The 25359-nt window shown below is 41.7% G+C and overlaps 1 protein-coding gene across 1 annotated transcript in view; it reads left to right on the forward strand.

Annotated features, from left to right (window-relative positions):
* The window catches only part of LOC310995838 (kinase suppressor of Ras 1-like), a 53356-nt gene that overhangs the window by 24258 nt on the left and 3739 nt on the right, over window positions 1–25359 (forward strand). Inside the window, exons 3-18 of the mRNA XM_083984998.1 lie at window positions 8879–9026; window positions 9120–9444; window positions 9972–10129; window positions 10248–10314; window positions 12251–12334; window positions 12457–12518; window positions 14462–14574; window positions 14666–14846; window positions 15747–15804; window positions 16857–16911; window positions 18654–18905; window positions 20745–20941; window positions 21045–21141; window positions 22956–23089; window positions 23190–23321; window positions 24046–24181. Of these exons, the coding sequence (XP_083841124.1) occupies window positions 8879–9026; window positions 9120–9444; window positions 9972–10129; window positions 10248–10314; window positions 12251–12334; window positions 12457–12518; window positions 14462–14574; window positions 14666–14846; window positions 15747–15804; window positions 16857–16911; window positions 18654–18905; window positions 20745–20941; window positions 21045–21141; window positions 22956–23089; window positions 23190–23321; window positions 24046–24181 (2199 nt within the window). The remainder of the gene's footprint in view (window positions 1–8878; window positions 9027–9119; window positions 9445–9971; window positions 10130–10247; window positions 10315–12250; window positions 12335–12456; window positions 12519–14461; window positions 14575–14665; window positions 14847–15746; window positions 15805–16856; window positions 16912–18653; window positions 18906–20744; window positions 20942–21044; window positions 21142–22955; window positions 23090–23189; window positions 23322–24045; window positions 24182–25359) is intronic.

Raw genomic sequence — 25359 nt, forward strand, 5'->3', positions numbered from 1 at the left:
CATGGAACTCATTTAGTCAGACAGAGCGGTGACTATAAAGCCGTGATTTAATAAGCTGGGTAACAACTGCTGCTCGTTAAGGTGGTATTTATGAGCCTCTGACAACGGAGACGACTGTACTGTGCATTGGGACCGAACAGAGTTTTGATTGTGATCATCCTTTTTCCTTCTCTGTGATTTAAAACATGAAAATATTTATTCTGCATGCATGTGGAGACAAACCCATAATGATAAGTGCCAAATGATTACATAATCTAATTATGTTCACATCTCTGTTACGTCATGTGAATTCATTGTATTAACTCATAAAACGCAGCTGCTCAACAAATCAGTTTTTTTTTCAGTGTGATGGGAGTTTAACAACTTCCTGGTTTAGCTGCAGAAACATAGACAGACTCTCTCTGCTGGCTTCCCCTGAGTCCTGGTTCAGGACTGAAGCAGACTCAAGGCGGACTCGGCTCTGGAGCTCACTGCCTGAATCCTGCAGAACCACTGACGCATTTGAAGTTGCTTTGAGAAATGCTTCACTTAACAGCATCTTATCTGCTTTATTATTATCGGTATTTATTGTCTTTATCTTGTACTGCTGAGCTCAGGTGTGACCACTCTCAGCCACAGCCATAGCAACAGTCACACAACACAAGCAGTAAAACAAAAATCAATAAACCCACTGAATGAGAAACAAAGCTACAGAGTCACAGAAACGGATCTGTTAAAGGGAAAGATTCGGAGAGCGTCGAGTCTGAGTCACCAGTGATGATCTAATTGGCTGCTGTGAGGAGTGATATCATTGTACAGCGTGACCATGACCTGTAGGACTCTGCTCATCTAAAACATGTGACTGGGGAGTTAGTTAATGTCCTGTAGACCTTTTTATATCAAGTTTGCAAGAAGTGTGTTCAGGCAGGTTGGGTCAGTGTTGATCTACTTCCTGTCTGATGAGATAATAGGGACAGTTTCTGAAAAATGTTGCTGCCGTTATTCAGAAGCATCTGGACCAACATAATGCCTCGGTCCAAGTCTGGGCTGATTCTTGCTGTTATCCTCAGGTATGAACTGATACTTGGGGTTTTTTTTGCGTTTGAGAACTGGTCCAGATGTGTAAGATTCTCTATGTGGGTCAGAGTTGGGGTTGGAAACACGAGCATGTGGCCCAAATATAGGACCAGATTTATTTTGCTTTCTGTAATACTAGTCTTTCACCTAGACAGTCACCTGTTAATTGTGCTGTATGTCGGCCAGATTAAGGTCCTGGAATTTATTTATTTTTTCGTCTAAAATGTTTTAACTTCAATGGTTGTATACTCTTGATTCATATTTTTCTGTTGTCCTGTGTGTTTGGGTTTGGAGGGGAACCAGGGTACTGCCATTTATTATGGTGTAGGTGGTATTATAAGAATATTCTTCCCGTGGTGGCCATTTGAAAATGGCAAACAAATCTCTCCCTGGGTTGAAGTTGGCTTGCTAGATGATTACATCACATCAGCGCCCAATGGTAATCTGACAAATATTCCCTGAATCATTGTGGTGAGGCTGGGAAATGTCCATGTAAGGTTCAGCCTTCTGTCCTGGGCTGCAGGCATCTTCTCACATCCAGACAAGTCTGAATTAATCTGGAACAAGCTGAATGATTTACCGTTTCCCTGGAAGACCGTGCATTTTATTACCTTTTTTTATTACCTTTTTATTTCTACCTTTACTTAACAGGAAAAGTAAACTTTTAAATGCTTTAAATCCTGGGAAAGTGCTGCCCGTTGTTATAAAAGAGCAACGTCAGCAAGATTGTTTATTCACTCATCAGAACAAGAGACAGTAGTTATGAAAGTGCAGTAAGTGCCGGAGGCAGGATTTTGGAGAAATTGCTTGCAAAACTCTTGATGAAATTACGCAACGGACGCCGTCTCCTATCATCAAAGCTGACTGTCAAAGTCTTCAGTTTGCCGCTCTTTCTGTATCGTGGCAAAACCCACTTCAACACAGAAACTCATTTTTTTTCTCCTGGAATTCCCTTCAGGCAAGCGGTTGCCACAAATTTGGGAACATGATTCATCAGTTTGAGCAACCGCAGTTAGATATTGTCAGTGATGGACCCTTGAGATCCCTCAAATAACCCCACTTCCTCTGATTATGTTGTTGGATTTCTGCAGTCCAGGTTTATCGTCGACAGTTGTTGTTTTTGTCCTGTAAAGATTCAGGTCACACTTTCTTTTTTGAATATTACAAGGACATCATTTCTTCAGTTCTAGGTGGTTGGTGGGGAGTTGCAGTTGTTGTTAACACCTCGAGGGTCGTCCGGGAGACATGAGACTCTCCAGAACCCTTTCGAACAAAGTGTGAAAGGTCTTTAAGAACCTCAAGCAATACCCTGGATCTTCACAGACATTACTAAGGGATATCTTTAATGCAATGTCTGTGCCCCCTTCGGAGTTATTCAGTGGCCATTGGCTCCTTGGCTTGTTTTTAAATGTAGAAAGAAAAGTTCAAATAAAATATGGAGAATACGATTCCCTTTAAATATGACACAAGAGCCTCATCGGCATGACTCTAGTTCTAGTAGACCATCCAAAAATAATGGAACCCATTGATTGTTGGTCCAAATACATGAGAGACTGTAAATACATCCAAGTTTCAGAGCCCTCGAGTGTTCGTAGAAATTATGACCCTTGAATTCGTCCAAAAACAGGTGAGGATAAAGTTGTGTAAAACGAATGCTTAACTCCATTGAGGGAGGAAGTTGGGTATCAACTAACACCAGACTTTTTTTAGGGTATGTTCCTGATTATTTACCTTAAAGGAGACATATTCTGCCCCCTTTCCCCAAATTCAAATAGTTCCCAGGTCTTAAAGACATGTTTGTGACATGCTTTGGTCAAAATACCCCAAGGATCAAACATCACAGCTCTTTTTATACTCTCAAAACAGCCCTGTTCAGAACGCCTGGTTTCAGTGCCTGTCCCTTTAAATGCAAATGAACCACTGCTCACCCCACCCCACCCCTTCTACTGGTCCCAGGTAGGGGTGGGGTTATGCAAATTCAAAACCTAGTTACATCACTGGAGGGAACACGTGGATTTCAACCTAGGGAGTCTGAAAATTACAGATTTTTTTTTGTCAATTCTCACATTTTGGGGGCCAGAAGGCAAGACAAACACCCAAATATATGTTAAAGAGCCTTTAAAGAGTGATATTTCCATAATATGTCCCCTTTAATGATGTGTTAGTTATTGTAGCAGTAACAATGAAGGTTCCTGTAACAACAGCTTGTGGTCAGTTTAGTATGAGTGTTGGTTGTTTGATCCATCCAGATGCTGTGATTTCTTTGGTTCAGATTGTCTTACACCATGAGGACATGACGGCCTTAGAGCTTGAAATATGTATAAAGCATGTATATACTCCTGGTTATTAAAATTCCAGACTGAGACTTGTCCTCCAAACAAGTACAATGGAGACGGATGGACACAGGGTAGTGTTTTGTTAACTGTCAGTGTGAGGGATGTAGTGCTTCTGTTGGACTGTCAGCATCGATACTTGATGAAACACATTGCCTGTGTGTCATTCTTGGACCTATTTTCCCGTCCTTGTTCGACTTCCAGGGAATTTACTGAACCAGGTTAGTTCAGTTTCTACATGTAGGTTACCTCCCTGTGTTTGATCCCCGCCGCCGGTTGCCTCAGTCAGCGTCTTCACAGCGTCTGTTGTGTGCCGCCAATGAGTGACATTTCATTTCATCTTTATATAATTGAGGCTTAATGTGACAGCTGACATTTGTCATTAACGTAGCTCAATCTGACACAACCTCCTCTGAAAGGTTCCCCCGACATTCAGACCCTTCAATCAGGACTTTGTTGTAGACGCCCCCTTTTGGCCGCCCGCCAAATTCCCTGGAATATTTTTCAGGACAAGACCTTGTGGTCCTCTTATTTAGTCAAATCAGGCCTCCGATCCTTTGTCCTGGCAGCTGTATTGTCCTGGCAACAAACCCACATGCAGCTACCAGGACGTGTCTCACTGGTGCGACTGTCTGTGGAAACAAGACGAGGGGATTTCACACTCAGATGACCGTAACCGTTGACCACATGACCGTTCAGTCTGTTTAACCAGTATCATGCTGATGGGGTTTTTTTTGCTCAGAATGAAGAATTGAATTTCGGGGGGAAGGACTAATTCAGGCTGGGCATTGTTTCACAGATGCATCATGTTGCAGATACTGACCCGTCTGTTGACCCAGCCTGTCCATGTCACTTACCACGGACACAATGCGGGAAACAGCCAGTTGCCAGGATATTAAGCCAAACCATTTCCCCATTCTTTTCATTAAACACACACACATACCAGCACACACACACACACACACACACACACACACATTCACCAGAGACTGAGAAAACACATTCCAGTAGAATAGAAGCAGTGTAGAGTAAAACTTGTTTTCACAGTTTACCAGCAGATTGTAGGCATCAGTCTCTCATCGCGTCAGCAGTTCACAGAGAAACTGACACTGAGCTGGTCTTCTATCTTCACAGTTTTTTTTTTTTTACTTTGTTCCAAGTGGTTCATCGACGTTTTCCTGCATCAGACTGAAGAATACCTTCCCTGCTCCACTTGCATAAACTCTGTTGAAGCTTGTCTTGCTGCCTGGAAAGAAAAAGGCTGACACCTCAAAATCAGTCTTAAACTGTTCCCTGTACAAGAGCCATTAATACTGAATCCAGACCTAGGTGGCCAGACTTAAAAGCTCCATACAGTGTAAACGGAGACGTTTGTATTAAAGCTCCATACAGTATAAAGGTAGATGTTTGTGTTAAAGCTCCATACATTATAAAGGTAGATGTTTGTGTTAAAGCTCCATACATTATAAAGGTAGATGTTTGTGTTAAAGCTCCATATAGTATAAAGGTAGATGTTTGTATTAAAGCTCCATACAGTATAAAGGTAGATGTCCACGTGTAGTGCGATTATAAAGCAGCTCTAGGTTCTATATTAATAAAGTATTCTGAGTGATCCAACAAAAAATAGAGCAGATTTCAGCATAAAACACTCAGAGAAACCAAATCCTGCAAAGTTGTTGGATAGACGGTGGGTCCAGGTGCGGGGCTTAGCGACTGCTTTGTTGTGACATCACAAAGTGACAGGAAGTCCTGACGGCTGGTTTTAAGGCTCAGTTTCTGAATACAGGCTGTGTGCATTTCTCTGTGGACTGAGGCTTTGATACAGTCAGCCAATCAGAACAGAGGAGGCCCTGAGACCCTCCTCTGATTGGCTCACTGACAACCATCAATACTTACAATAAACAACAAGACGTTGAGTTTGTCATTCACAACAAGCTACTCTCTTTAGAAGCAGTTACATAGCGAACATCTCCGACCACACTCAGATCATCTAACAGGCAGTTTGTCCACAGAGGAAACAGCTGCTTTCCAAAAATAACAACCCTGCACCTGAAGTTTGCCAAAGAGCAGCTCGACTTCTCCACAATAAAACTGAGGGAAATGTTTTCTGGACTGATGAGACTGAGGCTGAAGACTGTGTGTCCACATTATTCCACAAAGGGCCGTGTGGCTGCAGGTTTTTGTTCCCACCAATCAAGAGCACATACAGTTTGACCAATCAGTCAACTGTCTGAAGACTGAGATCAGTTGATTAATGCCAGGATTACACTACGCAATTTCTTTTTTGTCATTCACGATAGCCAGATATTAGACGATCATAGTGCTGTGAATTCTTGCTATGTCTTGGTCGGGAAAGTGACCACAATACAAGTTTCACCCCGACCATCATCGTGTCCTGTCGTCACAACCACGCGTGAGTTCAGAGGTTGTTGTGGAGGTGTGGAACAAACGGCCACAGAGGCGCTCTGTATGTGCATTGTGCACGTCATAGGATATGTCACAAAGGGCGAAAAATGTAGAAAAAATTCTGACATGCCCTACTTTCTGTGTCGCGGTCGTGAGGCGTCCTAGATGCCAGATCGCTGATCTTTAATTGTGCCACACCACAGGAGGTAACGACACGTGTTCCTCAGCCCTGACTAGGGGTTTCACAATTAACTGCGGTATCATGAATCCTAAATACCGTCACTTTCCAAAAAAGATTATGTCGGAACCATATTGGCAAATAAGCACTAAAATAAAGGTAAATGCACAGAATACTGGTTTAAATTAAGTTAAATTTCCTAATGTAACATGGAATTGTTTGGAATGTAAATGTTAGTGTGTCATTTGTAATAAAGAAAAAAACGATTAAATAAAGTTTAATTTTGCTATAGATGACAATTAATGACTTGAATATTAAATAAATTATTTTGTGTAAATATATAAATATTTGATTTTACACATTCATAGTGTTGTGAAATGAATTAATGTATAATAATCGTAATACTAGGATTATTTCTCTGACAATAATCGTACCAAGAAAATGTATAATGGTGACATTACTAGTCCTGACTCTCAATGACAGTGAAGGTTTGTCTGCGTCTGTCGGGGACAAATTCAGGCTTAATTCATGTACTGTAGCGTAACCGGAGCATTAATGAGTCAAGTCTGTTGTGGTGTTTGCTGCTTCTGCTGCTGTTTAGCTGTAACAAAAAGCTGCAGCCACACGGTCCTTTGTGGAGCAGTTTGGACACGCCTGCTCCATGAGGACGACCGGTCCAGATTAGAGACAGAGCTGGTTTCAGGTCTTTGGAGCCAAAGCTGGTTCCTCCAGTTATTTAATCCGAGGGTTCCTTCAAGTTTCCCAGCAGCACTGTGGAGGTTTGCTGGGTGTGTCCAGTACAGATATCAAAGATCCTAATTGTGTGTTATTAGATTAGGAACATTGTGTTTGTCTGGACTTGTTTCTTAGAATAAAAAACTCTGATCAGATGTTATGATCCGTCACAGCAGGTGATTCAGTTTGGGTCTGTTTCAGGTCCTTGATGTTATTTAAATGCAAATCAGGTTGAACTAGCATTGTTACTGTTGCCATAGGACACAGGCATAGTGGATGAGGCTGACGTCTGCTGCAGGCTCTCCATGTCTTATTCCCTGTGTATAATTCCTCTCATCAACAGCTGAATTATTCACACTTGTCTGTATCTGAAACTAAAAGACACCACAGTGACATCACAGAAACATCCCACAGTGTATTATTGTATCTTTGTGCTGCAACATAGTGAGACTAGTCCTGGTTTAACATAATGGCTGTTAAAGGGGAATTGCCGTTTTTTTACAACCTGGACCTTATTTCTAGCATAAAATACGATCATTTACTCACCCAGATAACTTTGGTGTCATTACAAGTCGTTCCGTCGAAATTAGCTCCAGCCGAGAGCCGCGTATATCCGTATAATGGAGTCTACAGGGCAGGTTGACCTACAGACCCCGGATGTTGATAACAGCTAACCCCGGACTCAGAGGGGAATAGCACTAGCCTATCATAACAAAATATTGGTGAAATGAACGAGTTTCTCTGCAGATAATGTGTTATTTAGAGGCTGCATTGCGTGCCCTGTGTTCCCGCATTATACGGATATACGCAGCTCTTGGCTGGAGCTAATTTTGTCTGAACGAATTGTAATGACACTAAAGTTATCTGGGTGAGTAAATGATAGGCCTGGGACGATAATAAATTTTGCTGGACGATATATTGTCCAACAAATTATTGACGATAAACGATATTATTGACACATTTTTTTGAGAACAAATTAACCACTAATATAATAATAATATTTCATAATAATGCAAGTAGACCCTTTTAAATGTGATAAACTTTTATTTCTCATGAGTATTTTTTTTAACCATTGTAATTGGAATGACAAGAACTTATATAGCTACTATCCTAAATAAATAAAATAAACAAAAAATAATAAACAGTGCAGCTCTTCTGTCCAATAACGTTATACACCTGAAGCTCCACTTTTCATTCAAACAAACTAATGTGACTTCCACAGATGTAAGATTTCATCAATGAGACTAGCATTTATCTCCTAAAAAGTATTAAACCAGCCGGTGGTAAACCTCTAAAAACCTGCTGATAAGTTTTCTTAGTCGTTTTCTCCCCCAATCACGGAGGTTGACCGGCCCGTGAGCTGCAGACAGACGGCTGCCCCGCTCCTCCTGCTCGCTGCTACCACATTAGCTCCAAAAACGTCGGAGGAAATCTCCAGCAGGCGATATGTGGATAAACTGACCACAGACTGGGATCGAAACTGAATTTCTCGCATGAAAAAATATTAAAACTTTAAAAAGTGATGTGTTAACAGCGCCGCAGCAAGAATTACGTAAAATAGCTTTTAGCTGCTTAGCTTCACAGCTAGCGCTGCCGGTTGCTGCCAAATGCATTCTGGGGAAACAAAGATCCTGGATGACTGAAAAGAGGGTTCACTCCTTTCATTCTGCTATACAAACGGCCCAGGTGCTGAGACCGATGCACAGAGTGAAGCCTCTTGTCATCCAGCCAGCTTGGAGGCCAGAGACCAGGAAAACAAATACGTGCATGCACATGGCGATTTATCGAGGCCGGAAAAACTATCGAGTTCATTTTCATTTATCGTGCGATTAATTGATTTATTGATTATCGTCCCAGGCCTAGTAAATGATCAGATTTTATGCTAGAAATAAGGTCCAGATTGTAAAAAACGGCAATTCCCCTTTAAAGCTGCAGTCTTCATCTCCTGATTGTCAATTTGTCAATCTTATCTTGAGACTTGTTTTTCATTGAGGCATCAATGGATCAGATCAGATTCAGTTCTTCACATCTCTGTAGAGGAAATGCATCACCACAAAGCCGTAATATTCATCTCTTAACTCTGCTGATTCTTATCAGAACAGATTTTGCTCGTTGTTGTTTTGTTGCATCCTTAAAGTCTGTGACGGAGTCGTCCTCTTGTCTCCTGCAGGCTGCAGCAGGGAAGCTCTCAGTGGACCGGTTGCTGCAGATGTCCAGCTCTGAGCTGCAGGACACGATGAGACGTCTGGGCTCCAACTCGGAGGACTGTTCCCGCCTCACTGCCGCCCTCTCCTGTCTGAAGAGCGCCGATGAAACAGGTGAAACCCACGAGTGGAGAGGATGCTTTTAGATTGAGATGAATTGTGTTAACATGACGTGCTAACATGCAGCCTTTTACTCTGGGACTGTAGGAGGAGACCTGAGGACTGACAACTGCAGATCTGAGCCCCAACAGGACTGTGAGGTCCAATCCCCCACCAGCGGCCGCAGCCCCTCCATCTCCGTATCCCTGGCGCCTTGTTCAGACGACCGGAGAGCGGCTGACGAGACGAGCGACGTGTTCATCGTGGAGCCGAGCCCACAGACAAACTCTAAGACGCGGACTTCCAAGTCCTCGCAAACGCCGCCGCCGGCGTCTCGCAAACTGCTGCAGCTCCTCCCCAACATCGCGCTGACAAGGAGCAAGAGTCAGGAGTCGCAGCTGGCCAATCGCATCGAAGAGCCGGCCACACACAGGTGGGAATTAAATTAATACTGAAGTCATGTCTTTCAAGATGTTTGTGTTAAAGCTCCATACAGTATAAAGGTAGATGTTTGTGTTAAAGCTCCATACGGTATAAAGGTAGATGTTTGTGTTAAAGCTCCATACAGTATAAAGGTAGATGTCCATGTGTAGTGTGATTATAAAGCAGCTCTAGGTTCTATATTAATACTGTGAAAGTATCAAAGCCTCAGTCCACAGAGAAATGCACACAGCCTGTATTCAGAAACTGAGCCTTAAAACCAGCCGTCAGGACTTCCTGTCACTTTGTGATGTCACAACTAAGCCCTGCCCCCTCACCACCTGGACCCACCATCCATCCAACAACAACTTGCAGGATTTGGTTTCTCTGAGTGTTTTATTCTGAAATCTGCTCTGTTTTTATTGGCTCACTAAAGAAAACAGAAAAAATCGTTCTGTTCTTCTGATTGGCTGACACTGACCTGTTATATCTGCCCCTCAGTTTTACCTTTTTCTCTCTCTCTTTCTCTCCGTCTTTCAGAACCGGTAAGAAGAACAAAGTTCTCGCTGCCATTCACATCAATGGGAACAGTTTTGAGGACTCTTCGCTGCCTTCACCGCTGCTGTCGGCCCGAACGCCCGGTCCCGTCCCGGCATCGGCCCCGTACATGATGCCAGCCACCCCGACTCTGCTGGACAGTCAGTCCCACCTCCTTCCCTCCACACACACACATATATATATATATAAAGAAAAAAGGCTGTTTCACCTCTACTTTTCATTCACCCACTGCTTCCTGTTGTGTTTCCCTCCTCACAGACGCGACCATGCACAGAAGTTCCCCTCAGACCATGAGGAGAGACATCGGTCTGGCTATAACACACAGGTCAGTCAGAGGAAAAAGTGACGGCTTCTGTGCATTATTACACTGTGTTTGTTATTAGTGTGTGTAGGCTGTGTGTGTGTGTGTGTGTGTGTGTGTGTGTGTGTGTGTGTGTGTGTGTGTGTGTGTGTGTGTGTGTGTGTGTGTGTGTGTGTGTGTGTGTGTGTGTGTGTGTGTGTGTGTGTGTGAAAGGCCACACAGGAAGTGATGTGATGCTCTGTTGTTTTTCCTTTGTCTGACATTTTCTAATCGTCGGGGAGTCAGTGCAGCTTCACAGCAGAGCAACAATCAAAATGAAACTTTATTTCCCAACTGTGTAAAACAGCAGTTTGCTGTATATGTGATGCTTCTACAAAAATAAACATCCCCACGAGCTGTTTTGGGATTTTTCCATCTGATTAACATTCCTGTATCATGGCTGTGGTTTCCTGTTTGAGGGTCGGGCCGGGACGGTCTGAGCTGCCACTGTGAGAATCCAGGCATGTGAACAATGCGGAGAGCTCAGTGTGACCCTGTGTTTATCTAACAGTCGATGTTTCACTGCTGTAATCTGCAGCTGAATCACACTGCAGCTTTATGAGGAGGATTTAGAGTGTATTTTATTTTGAAATCCGCTGTAAAAAAAATTCCCACGTTTCATTTCCCTGAACCAGAGTCACTCACACTTTAAAGTCACATCCTGTGGTGAAATTTTGAAAACTACATGTTTTCCTTTTGTCCATGAACACACCTGGTGGACACCTGCTGCATTCATGCAATCAGCCAATCAGGAAGCTGCAGTGCAATTCATGAAATCCTGCACAGTCTTGTTCAGGCTCTGCTCCTTCCTCTGAACTCAAACTTTCTTCTTTATCTGGATAATCAGAAACTTTTCCCGGACACTTCCTCAGTTTTTTTTCCCCCCTTAGGCTCCGCCCTCCTCCCCAAGTGCCGTAGCCAAAGATCCTCAATAGAGAAGACGCCACACTATGGTTTTAAGTGGTTCATACTTATTTCTCCTTCGTACAGTAGGCGTTGTCAGGATCGCTTGGTCAAAACTCAACACTGAATTTTCATCTACTCTGGTTTAATATGTCACAGATCACATCAGTATCAGTGTCATTAAGCAGGGAAACAGCAATTTAAGCTTAAAGGGATAGTTCAACATTTTGGCAAATTGGCCCATTGCCATAATCGCTATAGTCATAGCAGTAGGTTCGTTACCATTAATTGTCGATGCAAGCTATTTTTAGAACGGCGGAGCAGAGCCGTGAGCTGCTCAGAGCTACGCTACGGAGGCTAAAGGAATTTCTTGGTTTTCCTCATGAAACTCATCAAATACACAATCCAACAACTCCAAAACGCTCTGGTGGACAAGTTGTGACCTGCACATTCACCACGCTATGAGATAATAACACAACGTTACCACACAGAGTTGTTTTAGAGGTAAATGCAGAGACTGCTTGCTGAAAAACTGTCCCTGAAGGCAACGCGCATCAGCAGTTTTGCATGAATTTCCCTCTAAAACAACTCTGTCTGGTAACGTTCTGTTATTATCTCATAGCGTGGTGAATGTGCAGGTCACAACTTGTGTTGTTTGATGAGGGAAACCAAGAAATCCCATGAGCCTCCGTAGCGTAGCTCTGAGCAGCTCACGGCTCTGCTCCGCCGTTCTAAAAATAGCTTACACCGACAAATAAAGGTAATGAACCTACTGCTATGACTATAGCGATTATGGCAATGGGCCAACTTGCCAAAATGTTGAACTATCCCTTTAAAATTCAAAAATTCAAAACCAAAAATACAAAATTTGACGTCCAAACCGACGACTAAAGTTGTTTGAATGACTGAAACCAAATGTTCATTCATTGAAACTTAATCTAAATTATATTCATCCGCAGTTATTAACGGTATTGTGTTTTCATGACGTAAACATGTTTTTGTGTTTCTTCGTCTGCAGGTTTTCCACCAAGTCGTGGCTCTCGCAGACGTGTCAGGTCTGTCACAAGAGCATGATGTTTGGTGTCAAGTGCAAACACTGCAAGTAAGAGACTGTAAACACCACACACACACACACACACACACACACACACACACACACACACACTCTGTTTGATGATAGAAATGCTTGTCATTGTCTCACATGTCACATGCATCTGTTCGCAGGTTAAAGTGCCACAACAAATGCACCAAAGAAGCTCCGTCGTGTCGGATTTCATTCCTCACATGTAAGCCACGTTTTTTAATTCACTTCCTTTTTAAACTCTTTTTATTGGTTTTTCAACATTTTCTTTTAACAAAGAAACCATAAACACTCACACATACATGTTCACAGAGATTATTTTGACATTTATGCTTGAAATAAACATCTGGAAAAATACACAAGACAAGAGGGATTGTAAAGGAGTAGGAAAAAAACATTTACAATAGATAAGTAAACAAAGAAATGAATAATCAAACGAAGAAAAATAAGTCTTTAGTGTCTGTTCCACTGTCTTCCTCTCATCATTTTACATATTTAATAAGAAATATTTCAAAACATCTCCAAACAAACACAGAAAATATAATTCAACCACTTAATAAACCTTTTTTGTTCAGATTCTCATCCCCCAACTGACCCCCTCCTTTTGTTGCTTTTCTTATATTAGGGCTAAAGAGCAAATTAAACACAAATTAAATTATCATTTGTGGTAATAATTATTTTCATCACGTCAAAGACGAGTGATGAAATATTCAAACTTTTCCCACTTCGGGTCATTTACCTTCTGTTATGTTAGGACTTCACGTCGTCTCGTTCGCTTCCCTGAGCTCGATGCTCATTTATTATTTCACAATTTGCAACTTTTCCAAACTCACGTCTGATGTCATCGAGTGGCGGCATCAGAGAGCGATGAAGCAACAGCTGATCTCACCTGACACAGGTGTGGGCGAGTTATTGTGACAGAGAGAGAGAGAGAGAGAGAGAGAGAGAGAGAGAGAGAGAGAGAGAGAGAGAGAGAGAGAGAGAGAGAGAGAGACAGAGAGAGAGAGAGAGAGAGAGAGAGAGAGAGAGAGAGAGAATGTAATTATGATCATCACACTCAGTTAGTAATAAGAGCAGCTCAGAACACTCAAGATATCATCACGATGGATGGATGGATGGATGGACAGATATATAGATGGATGGATTGATAGATAAATGGACAGATATATAGATGGATGGATAGATGGACAGATATATAGATGGATGGATGGATAGATAAATGGACAGATATATAGATGGATGGATAGATGGACAGATATATATATATGGATGGATGGATGGATGGATAGATGGACAGATATATAGATGGATGGATGGATGGACAGATATATAGATGGATGGATGGATGGATGGATGGATGGATGGATGGATGGATGGATGGATGGATGGACAGATATATAGATGGATGGATGGATAGATAAATGGACAGATATATAGATGGATGGATAGATGGATAGATGGACAGATATAGATGGATGGATGGATAGATAAATGGACAGATATATAGATGGATGGATAGATGGACAGATATATATATATGGATGGATGGATGGATAGATGGACAGATATATAGATGGATGGATGGATGGATGGATGGATGGATGGATGGATGGATGGATGGATGGATGGACAGATATATAGATGGATGGATGGATGGATGGATGGATAAATGGACAGATATATAGATGGATGGATAGATGGATAGATGGACAGATATATAGATGGATGGATGGATAGATAAATGGACAGATATATAGATGGATGGATAGATGGACAGATATATATATGGATGGATGGATGGATGGATGGATGGATGGATGGATGGATGGATGGATGGACAGATATATAGATGGATGGATGGATGGATGGATGGATGGATGGATGGATGGATAGATGGGCAGATATATAGATGGATGGATGGATAGATGGACGGATGGATAGATGGGCAGATATACTATAGATAGATAGATAGATAGATAGATAGATAGATAGATACCGGAAAAAAACTACACAATAAGAGCTTTGCTTCTGTGCTGAGCTTTTATTTTGGCGGTCTGCAGCTTCATCCCGAGTTGTGTATCTGTTGTTTATTGTTTATTTACTCAGCGTGATGTAAACAACCAGATGTTTCCTGATGTTTCCTCTCAGTGCCGAGGATGCGCCGCGCCGAGTCGGTGCCGTCCGACATCAACAACCGCATCGACCACACGGCCGAGATCCCGCAGCAGTACGGCACCTTACCCAAGGCCATCACCAAGAGGGTGAGCTCCGCCGCCGCCGTCCCACAATGCACTGCAGCCCCGAGGAGCTGTGTGTAATAATGTATGTGTATGTGTGTGTGTGTGAGAGCAGGAGCCCCCCGTCAGTGTGAGCCATGTGGACTCCAGCAGCAACCCCTCCTCCGCCACCTCCTCCACCCCCTCCTCCCCCGCTCACTTCCAGCAGAGCAACCCGCCGAGCGTCAGCACCACGCCGCCGCCGCAGCCAAACACCTCGCCAAGGGTCTCCCGTGACAACCGCTTCCACTTCCCAGGTCAGCATCACACACACACACAGACACAATGAGAGATATGTTTCTAATATTATCAAGTTTTAAAAAGAAGGAAATGTGATTATTGTATAATGTACTTTATATTGCACATTTGGAGTTTGGGGAAACGCAATTTCGATCCCCTGTGTAACTGTCAGTTACATTGTGTGATTGACAATAAAGTTTACTGAACTGAACTGAACTGAACTGAATATGTTTATTCAGTTATTACTGTCATTATTATTAATGTATTTATTATTATTCATTTTTCTATTTATTTATTTTTTCCACTTTCTATTCTATTCTGTCACTGTGAGTTCATTTTATTTTTACATTGCCACCTTGTGGACATTGAATTTTCCCTGATTTGATTATGTTGTGTCAGTTAGTTACTGTAACTTTGTTCTTGAAAAAAATCCCCAAAAAAATTTAAAAAAAAAAGGACATGACTCTCCAGGAGAGTTTTAAATACAAATAGGCCCCCCATCATTTTTTAAAGATAAAATTAGTAAATTCAGATAGAAGAAGATAGAAGAAGTACTCAGCCCAAAATCTGGCCCATATACACCATGATTTCCAGCTGCTGCCTCCACATCTGGACCAGAGAGACAATCTGTCCAGATGTGGACGTATATGGACCAGGGCAGATGTGGGGCTAGAAGTTTAATTTATTCATTTTTGTGTAAGTAAACTTTAATATAACTCCTCTTTATTTTTTTCTGTTTCCTAAGATCATGGAATAAAAATTATATATATAATATAATATTTTTTTACGTTCAGTGCTGTCAAAGCTTTAAGCAGAATATTTAACATCCTTAGTTCTGATGTACTATAAAGTAACACAGAAAGTCTAAACACATGAGGAGAATTCCTGCAGTGAAGTGAAGGTTTGTTTTCCACCAGATGTTCCTGCCTCCTCACACACATCTGTTCAACAGTCGGGCAGCTACTACGAGTCTGGGTAAGAGAACACACCACCACCGCCGCTGACACACTGACGTCAGACGATGAACCATCTGATATTAAATATGATAGAAGTCAATCATAGAAAACTAGAAACAGTGACACAGTTTGTCCACCAGAGGGCGACAGCAGGCTGCATTTTACACCACTCTCAATGTGTTGATGATGCTACTGTATGTGTTGAACTTTTATTTTATTTTATTTTTTATTTAACCTTTATTTACCCAGGCAAGCAAATTAAGAACAAAATTCTTATTTTGTGCAGCCTGAAAAGAGCTAGAAGCTCTTTAAGGGGAAGGGGGGAGGGGAGTGCTAAAAAGTGAAAGCAAGGTTATATAAATTACACTTAGAAAAATACAATATACAATACAATACAATAAAACAGTTAATCAGTAGGGCATGACAAGAAGGCCTATTTAGCAAGTGCAGGAGTCGACTGTGATTTGTAGCAGATTTTGTTTGAAGACAGAGAGAGAGGTGAAGACAGGAAGTTTAAGTGTGTTTTGTAGGGTGTTCCAGTCAAAGGTCAAAGGTGTTAGTGTTTGTTTGACTGTTCACAACATACACACATAGATCATAGTATATCATGAGGGAAATTGGTATTTAACAGTACGGTAATAATGAAGAAGTGTTTTTATGTTGTGTTTGTTTTGTGTTATTTATCACTGTCAGATTTTTTGGGGGGTGAAACCAGTGTGTGCATTCTCTGAATCTAAGTCACAACTCGTACAACTTGTTTTTATCGATCAGACGGTTTTAGCAGGAAACGTCTACAGAGAGAGAAACCACAGAGTGATGATGAAGGTGTCGTCTGGTCCCAGTGACAGTTTGAATGATGTGTTCAATACAAACAAGAACTTCAGTTGTTAGTTAAAATAGATTGTGTTTGTTTATTGTTATAACTTGGATGAAGATGATGAATGTGAACGTTTGGGAGGAATTTATATATAAACACAGATAATTCACTTTAGGTTTCACTTTCTCCTGTTCAGAGCGTCACTCAGGCTTGAAGATTATTATTCATACTCCCTGTGGTCTTTTTGTTCTCAGAGCGTCACAGACGTCGACCGGCGACACTCAGCTCCCAGCTGCAGACACAGGACGGGTGAGCGTTCACACACACACACACACGCATCAGTGAAAAGGAGACGTGAAACTGACACACCATTAACCTGAGTTATTCAAAGACAATGTGGTTTAAATGAACTAACAGTTTATTTATGACAGGGGTTCTCAACTAGTCTCACTCTGGGACCCACATTTTCCCATGGTCATTAAGTCGCGACCCACTTTAGAATTCAAACCAAGAATTTTTTTTAAGCCTTTAAAAACTCATTTTGCTCTTAATTGAGCAAAGTACATTTCAGAGCACATGAATGAAACTGAGGAGGACCATGACAACTGCATGTACGGAAGTGAATAAAAAAATATCAAACTGCACAAAATGGAGACCAACAAAACAATATATTTGACTTCCAATGCATCTCTGCATTCAGAGCATATTCACAAAAGTGAATAAATATCAAATTGCACAAAATAAAGATCCACAAAACAAGGTATTTTCACTGCATTCAGGCCACATGAATAAGAAACTGATATCTTTGCATTCAGAGCAAATAATAAGAAACTGAGGAGGACCATTACAACTGCATGTGTTCACGTGTCTCGTGTGCCTTTCAATATAAGTTATTTTTCAAAATAAAAGACATGTCCAACATCAGATGTGCATTAAATATTATTTACTTTTTTGACCAGCTGTCCGCGACCCATCCAGAACGGGTCCGCGACCCACTTTTGGGTCCCGACCCACCAGTTGAGAACCACTGATTTATGACAATGTTTCATCATCAGAGGAAGTTAGAGCAGTTCCTGTAGTTATACAGTAGTAGGTAAATGTCTTGTGTCATGATATTACACGTAACAAAGATACATTTTTGATATTTAAGATAACTTAAATGAAGAAATATGTAAAATCCTGAATTGTGAAATATACAAATTCCTATTTAATTTAATTAATGAATTAATTCAAACCAGCCGTCAGGACTTCCTGCGACTTTGTGATGTCACAACAAAGCATGCCCCCCCCCCAATTGGAACCACCATCCAACACTGTTTTATTTTTAAATCTGCTCTATCAAATCAGCTCTATTTTTTATTGGCTCACTCAGAAAAAAACAGTCAGCTTATCAGAGTAGCCTTGTGTCACCAGGCTCTTCAGAGAGGAGAAGAGCCTGGTTTCTGTTTGCATTCTGGTTCCCGTCTTCTAGCGGATCCAGAAATCATCAAATTCACCAAAGTAAAAGTGTTCACCAACAGAAAACTTATAAAATAGAGTAGACAATAACTTGTAATACAATAAAAGAAAAAGGTTAACCCAATGGCTCTGGGACTTTCTTGTCCATGGTTTTCAGTTGTTGTCATAGTTGCGGTAAACGCATGGATCTATATTAACGCTGGCTTTTAACGCGGATGTCAATTTGTGTGATATCTAATTGTTAAAAGCTGGCGTGATGATCCATGCGTTTTACAGATTTTCATTGAAAAAAAAAAATCCATGCATTTACCGCGACTAACGAAACCATGGAAACGTAAACATAAAATTCCACCGGAAGAGAAAAACCGGCTTACGTTTTTGACGTTCGGAAAAAGATGGATATCAGAGGAAAGGCTCAGAGCCTCCTCCTCTTTTGATTGGCTGACACCGGCCTGTTGTTACTAGAGCTCCAAAGACAAGATGGAAAATGACACTGCAAAGGTTTTTTTTAGATCTTCTCATGGATCGGCCCTTCAAAATAAAAGCACAACAGGTGTTTGGTCTAATTTCCCTCGTTCTCCTGTCTGTCCCAGGAGGAGGAGGCTGAGGAAGACGACCCAGGCGAGGACGACCGTCGCAGCAGTAAGAAGAGCTGCAGCGCTGAGGGCGGCGACGAGGACGCACACGACGGACTGGAGGACCTGCCGTCGACGATCTGCCGCCGCGGCGCCGTCGGCCGCTTCAGGGGCGGCCCCATCTCCCGTAAAGCCAGTCAGACCAGCGTCTACCTGCAGGAGTGGGACATCCCATACGAGCAGCTGCAGCTGGGGGAGCTCATCGGCCAGGTGACAACACACACACACATGGGATAGGGACATATATGACATCTGAGAGCTGGTTATGAAGACTGTTATTGTAACAAAGAGAAAGTGGAGATTAAAGTATTAAAGGGATAGTTCACTCAAAATTGAAATTTCTCATTATCTACTCACCCTCATGTCGACTAAGGGCTGGGAGAAGTTTCAGAGTCCTCCGTGGCTTCTCTGAGTTACAGGGGGTCTCGGCGTAGCAGTGCATGTCCATATAACGGTTGCAAATGGATACCAACTGCCTTCGTAACAAAAAGACACACCAAAAAACATCCAAATACCTCCATGCTGCTCGTATGTAATGTCCGTCTTGTATTGAAGCCCCAAAATGCGAAATTGTCCCCAAAAAAATTAAATAAGTCTATATTTCAAGCTTGTTTTGTAGCGGGAGCTACCCTGGTTCTTCCAAATTTGACGAACCAGGAAGAGGAGCTTCCGCTAAAGTAAAGATAGATGGGCATTAGATATTTGTGGTAAACCAAAGCTGCGTACTTACTGTGAAATAAAACAGGTATTTGGCCCAGAAAATTATGTTTTGTATAATTTGTCTAAAAAGAAAAGATCCCTGTGTGCTCAATTGAGAGCTGGTGTTCTTGGTCTTCATATTGAGACAGGCTATGTTGGCACAGCAGAAGATGATAGAATTAAAGCAGTACTAAAGAACTTTCAATATTGGTTGCGTTTGGCGGCGCCAGTGGCCCAAAGCGGTAGTGTTTTGCCTGAAGGAAGACTCCATTTCCCATGAGCACCAGCGCGTAGCGTCGTAAACATCCTGATCTCCCGGTGCATGGAAATTAACAGGAGACGTCCAAACTAAGTTTCTGTTACCAGCGGATCATTTCTCAGTAAACACACATACACAATCCTACAGAAAGGTGCCGCATTGCCTGTTCCCTCCTCGTCGTGACTCGCGAAAGTGAAAGTGAGAGCCGGTGTCATTCAACCTGTTGTAAGTCGATGTACCATCACAAAAGTTATGAAAATATTATATGAAGGTTGAAAAGTTCCTTAGTGTTGGTTTAATTTGTAATTTATGTGACATCCAAGAGTTGGAGAATGAAATTCATTTTGTGTTCTACTGTCCTTTCTATGACTTTATAAGACAAAAATGTTTAGTAAGGTAGATCCAAATAACGAATTTGTGTGGTTAGACGATGCTGAGAAGCTAAAACATCTTTTTCAGTTGAATATAGTATTTGCATTTTCTTTATTTCTTGAAAAGGCTTGGGCAATGAGACGAAGAGCGATATATAGTTGAGTACTGAAAGTATCTTAAATTGTATATTTATGTGTCACACCTGTGTGGCAGGTAACACCAACAGAAAGGACTGTCTAGTCTTTTTTTTGTATTTGCCATTAAATGCGTCTTGTAATCCCATATGGGATTGGCCACAGTGGTGGCATGACACGAAAATAAAAATTCATTCATCCATTCATTCATTCATTCATAGTCGGAAAAACACGAAGCTTCACGCATACATTCAAAATCAGCTCAAGGTGCTTTTAGTTATTATGGTCCAACACTGTGGAACTCTTTACGCTTTGAACTCCGCTCATCTCCAACAATATCTTCTTTTAAGTGTAATCTTAAAATATATCTTTTCTCACAAGCTTTTAATTAGTTTTTTGTTTGCTTGTTTGTTTGCCTTAACACCTTGGCTTCTGTTTTAATATGCACTAGCTTTTGTTTTAATATGTAGTCACATGTATTGCATCTTGCTTTTTTTCGGAAACACATTGAGTTTATGCTCGCCATATGAAATGTGCTATATAAATAAATTGACATTCACTGTCTGACTCTGTTTGGTTGTGCAGGGCCGATGGGGGAAGGTGCACAAGGGCCGGTGGCACGGCGACGTGGCCATCCGCCTCATGGAGATCGACGGCAACAACCAGGATCACCTGAAGCTCTTCAAGAAAGAGGTGATGAACTACAGACAGACCCGGCACGAGAACGTCGTCCTGTTCATGGGCGCCTGCATGGCCCCGCCCCACCTCGCCATCATCACCATGTACGATTGCAGACGATCGCCACTGGTCGCAGGTTTTCACTCTTTTTTCCTGTGGTGTTCGGTTTCACTCACTCATGTTTATTTCCTGTGTTTTCCTCTGCAGCTTCTGTAAAGGTTCGACTTTGTACTCTGTCGTCAGAGAGCGAGGTCACATGCTCGACATCAATAAAACCCGACAGATTGCACAGGATATCGTAAAGGTGAGATATGTTATTTAACAAACTGCTCCTCATTGGTATTGATTTTATCGACTGGTTTTAGTTTAAAGGGATAATTCAACATTTTGGCAAATTGGCCCTTTGCCATAATCGCTATATAGCTTTATTTTACAGACTCCAAGTCCAATAATAACAAAGAAACAAAGACAAACAATATAGACAGCACACAGTCTGTCCACACACAAGCTAAAGTTGCTAAGTAGGTTTGTTACCTTTAATTGTCGGTGCAAGCTATTTTTAGAACAGCGGAGCAGAGCCGTGAGCTGCTCAGAGCTACGCTACAGAGGCTCATGGGATTTCTTGGTTTCCCTCATCAAACTCATCAAATACACAATACAACAACTCCACAACGCTCTGGTGGACAAGTTGTGACCTGCACATTCACCACGCTATGAGATAATAACAGAACGTTACCAGACAGAGTTGTTTTAGAGGTAAATTCATGCAAAACTGCTGATGCGCGTTGCCTTCAGGGACAGTTTTTCATCAAGCAGTCTCTGCATTTGCCTCTAAAACAAGCGTTGTGGAGTTGTTGGATTGTGTATTTGATGAGTTTTGATGAGGGAAACCAAGAAATCCCATGAGCCTTCGTAGCGTAGCTCTGAGCAGCTTGCGGCTCTGCTCTGCCGTTCTAATAGCCTGCACCGACAATTAAAGGTAACAAACCTACTGCTATGACTATAGGGATTATGGTAATGGGCCAATTTGACAAAATGTTGAACTATCCCTTTAAAGAAGGTTTATCTCAGGAAAATCTGATGATTTAAACAAAATAGTGCTAATAAGGTCACGGGTTTCTTACCAGTTATTTCAAACAGATGCTCACACACTCGATTACATAACGCATTCTTTATCCAAACTGTAACCACAGCTGAAAGCCTGAGTCCAACCTGAACCTTAAAACCAAAGTTTAATCCACAGACCCAAAGTGTGTGTGACTGTGTGTGAGACGGTGCGAATCGAGCAAAAAAACTCCTCACTTTGACTGGGAAATACGGAAATTACAGGAACAAATGTTTCCTGCAGACTCACTGTACCCACTTCCTCAAACCCACACAACCATGACCAACCGTTACTTTAACCTATGACCCAAAAAATGTGCACTGTCCCAACACGGTTTGTGTGTGTGTGTCATATAAAAGTTTGTCTCCCCTGGTCAAAATGTCTGTTAATGTGAACAGCAAGTGGAAGATGAAACTATCTCCAAAAGACATAAAGTTACAGATGACACATTCCCTTTACATTTTAAACAATATAATTTTTTATTTTCATCTATTCCATTTTCACAATGACAGAAAAGGAAAAGGGCCCTCAGCAAAGGTCTGGCCCCCCTGCTTAGTTAGCTAGTAGCTCCTCCTTTGGAAACTATCACAGCGTATAAATAGTATAAATATCTTGTCTGATATCTTGGTAAAAGTTATCTGAGAGCTCCAGTCTCCTGGGTTTCCCCTTTTTCACTCTAAAACTGTAGACAACTAAAATAAAACACTGATGTTCCTGAAAATATTGCAAAAGAGTGTTTCATGTTTAACTTTATGTCTTTTGGAGATCATTTCCACTTGCTGAGCTGTGCATATCTAATTTTGACCAGGGGTGCCCAAACTTTTGCATTACACTGTATGTGTTGGTTGTTTAAGAGGTGGGCTGTTTCTCATTGTGTTTGTGCATTGTGTCTGTGTCTTTATGTAATGACAGACTGCAAAAACAAATATCCATTGGACAATAAAGGCCATCGATCTGATCTTAATCTTATATTAGAAATATATTGTGTTCAAACGAATCCATCTGTCCTCCAGGGAATGGGTTATCTCCACGCCAAAGGCATCGTTCACAAGGACCTGAAGTCCAAGAACATCTTCTACGACACCAACAAGGTGGTGATCACAGACTTCGGCCTGTTCGGGATGTCGGGGGTGGTGCAGGAAGGAAGGTAGGAGAGAAACGACGTGTCTACTACGGCTACAGAGTTGTTGTTTCATCTGCACTGAGTTTACATGTGTGTGTGTGTGTGTCTTTACGTGTGTGTTTAGACGAAAGAATGTGTTGCGGATACCTCAGGGCTGGATCTACTACCTGGCTCCAGAGATTGTTCGACAGATGAGCCCAGAGGTCAACGAGGACCAGCTGCCGTTCTCCAAAGCTGCTGATGTTTACGCATTTGGGTATTGATTGATGATTGTTAGTAATGCTCAGTTGGTGCTAAATTTAACAAATATTGAAGATGTTTACATTAACAACGACTTACAGTAGTGTGTCATGTGTTCCTATACTTGGTTTTTAGTTTTTTTTGCACAAGTTGCTAGTGCTAATGCTAGTGATTTAAAAGCTAGTGTGTCAGTTGCAAAATGTAATGCTAATGCACCAGTTATTCCTAATATAGTTATTTCTAATGAAAGCTAATCAGTTGCTAATTGAATGCTAATGCACTGAATGTAAATGCAAATTCTATGCACACGTTTCTAAAGGTTAATGCTAATGATGCCGTACCAGTTAATATTTAATGCTAATGCATCAGATGCTAAAGCTAATGCACCAGCTAATGCTACTGCACAAGTTTCTATGCTAATGATGCAAATGCTAACGTACCAGTTGCAAATTTCAATGCTAACGCACCAGATGCCAGAGCTACAGTATTACTGATAATGCAAAAGCTAATGTGGGCTATCAGTTGCACATTTTCAGCTACTACTGCTGATGCACTAGTCAGTTTTTTTTTGTATCATTAACAGTTCAGTTCATGAACGCAGCCTCACCTGCTCCACAACACATTCAAGTCCTGAAGTCCATGAGCTTCAGATACCTCATAGACACAGATATTTGTAGAAGATACACTTTTTTAAATTTTATTTCCCTGATGTGATTTCTTGTGTCGTGTCGTTTTTTCAGCACTGTCTGGTACGAGCTGCAGGTCGGAGACTGGCCCATCACCAACCAACCTGTGGAGGCTAAAATCTGGCAGGTGGGCAGCGGCGAGGGCATCAAGAAGGTGCTGGCAGACGCCAACCTGGGCAAGGAGGTCACGGTAGGTCTGGATTTAAGGTTCATTCAAACAGTAATGTAGGAAATAAAACTGTTATTGTTATATGTAGAGCTAAAATAAATGTAATCGATATTATATACACACATCTTTCAAGTTGAAACAGTGCATATGGCTCCATGCAACTCTGTAGTTACTGTACAGCTTACTGCATGTGGTCAAACTCCCCAAGACCCAGGAAGGAAGTTGAGGCAGCAGTCACTGTGACACTGTATTTATTTTCCAGCAAGATTATTCAGAAATATTGCAACCATTAGTGAAGCATTACTTTGACCTATAGTGAACACATTTTATCCTTGGAGTCAGCTTCATGTTACTGTAGCAGCAGGAAGTGAAGCTGCAGGTCATTGTGTGTCCTCCGGTCAGTCGGGAGACAAACAGGAAACATGTTCCCACTCCACCCAGTGTGTCCAGAGACACAGGCAAGAAGGAGATAAAACTACCTTATTCAACTTAGGGAGTTCATAAGTTTTACCACATGTTAATAAAGCTTTAGCCACTTGGACTCCATAGCTCCCCTTTAACCTACTTACTCATTATCAGAACTCTCAGGACTTCCTGTTGTTCCCAGAGTCAAATCGAAACTAGCTGTGGAGCTGCAGACTCTGTTTTAGCAGCATCGTTTGACACATCAGATGAATCACATGAATGTGCGAGTTTGTGGTCAAGGTGTTAAAGTAATTGCCATTTTTTTTACAATCTGGACCTTATTTCTAGCATAAAATACGATCATTTACTCACCCAGATAACTTTGGTGTCATTACAAGTCGTTCGGAAGAAATGAACTCCAGCCGAGAGCCGCGTATATCCGTTTAATGCGAGTACACGGGGCAGCGGAATGCAGCCTCTAAATAACACATTATCTGCCGCGAAACTCGTTCATTTCACCAATATTTTGTTATGATAGGCTAGTGCTATTCCCCTCTGAGTCCGGGGTTAGCTGTTATCAACATCCTGGGTCTGTAGGTTGACCTACTGACCTCTGACCTGGATCATGTCATGATCGAGCGCTGCGCGCCGCGGCTTGTTGCTACCGCTAATGCTACGGTTCGTTTCTGGGTCATTATCAAAATACGGTGATTTTCCGAGTCAAAAAAGTAAAAAAATTTAATTCAGTATTCACAAATTTAATTTAGTGGGAACTATTTATTAGCATGTTGACC

Source organism: Trachurus trachurus (genome assembly GCF_905171665.1).
Source record: "Trachurus trachurus genome assembly, chromosome: 13".
NCBI lineage: Eukaryota > Metazoa > Chordata > Actinopteri > Carangiformes > Carangidae > Trachurus > Trachurus trachurus.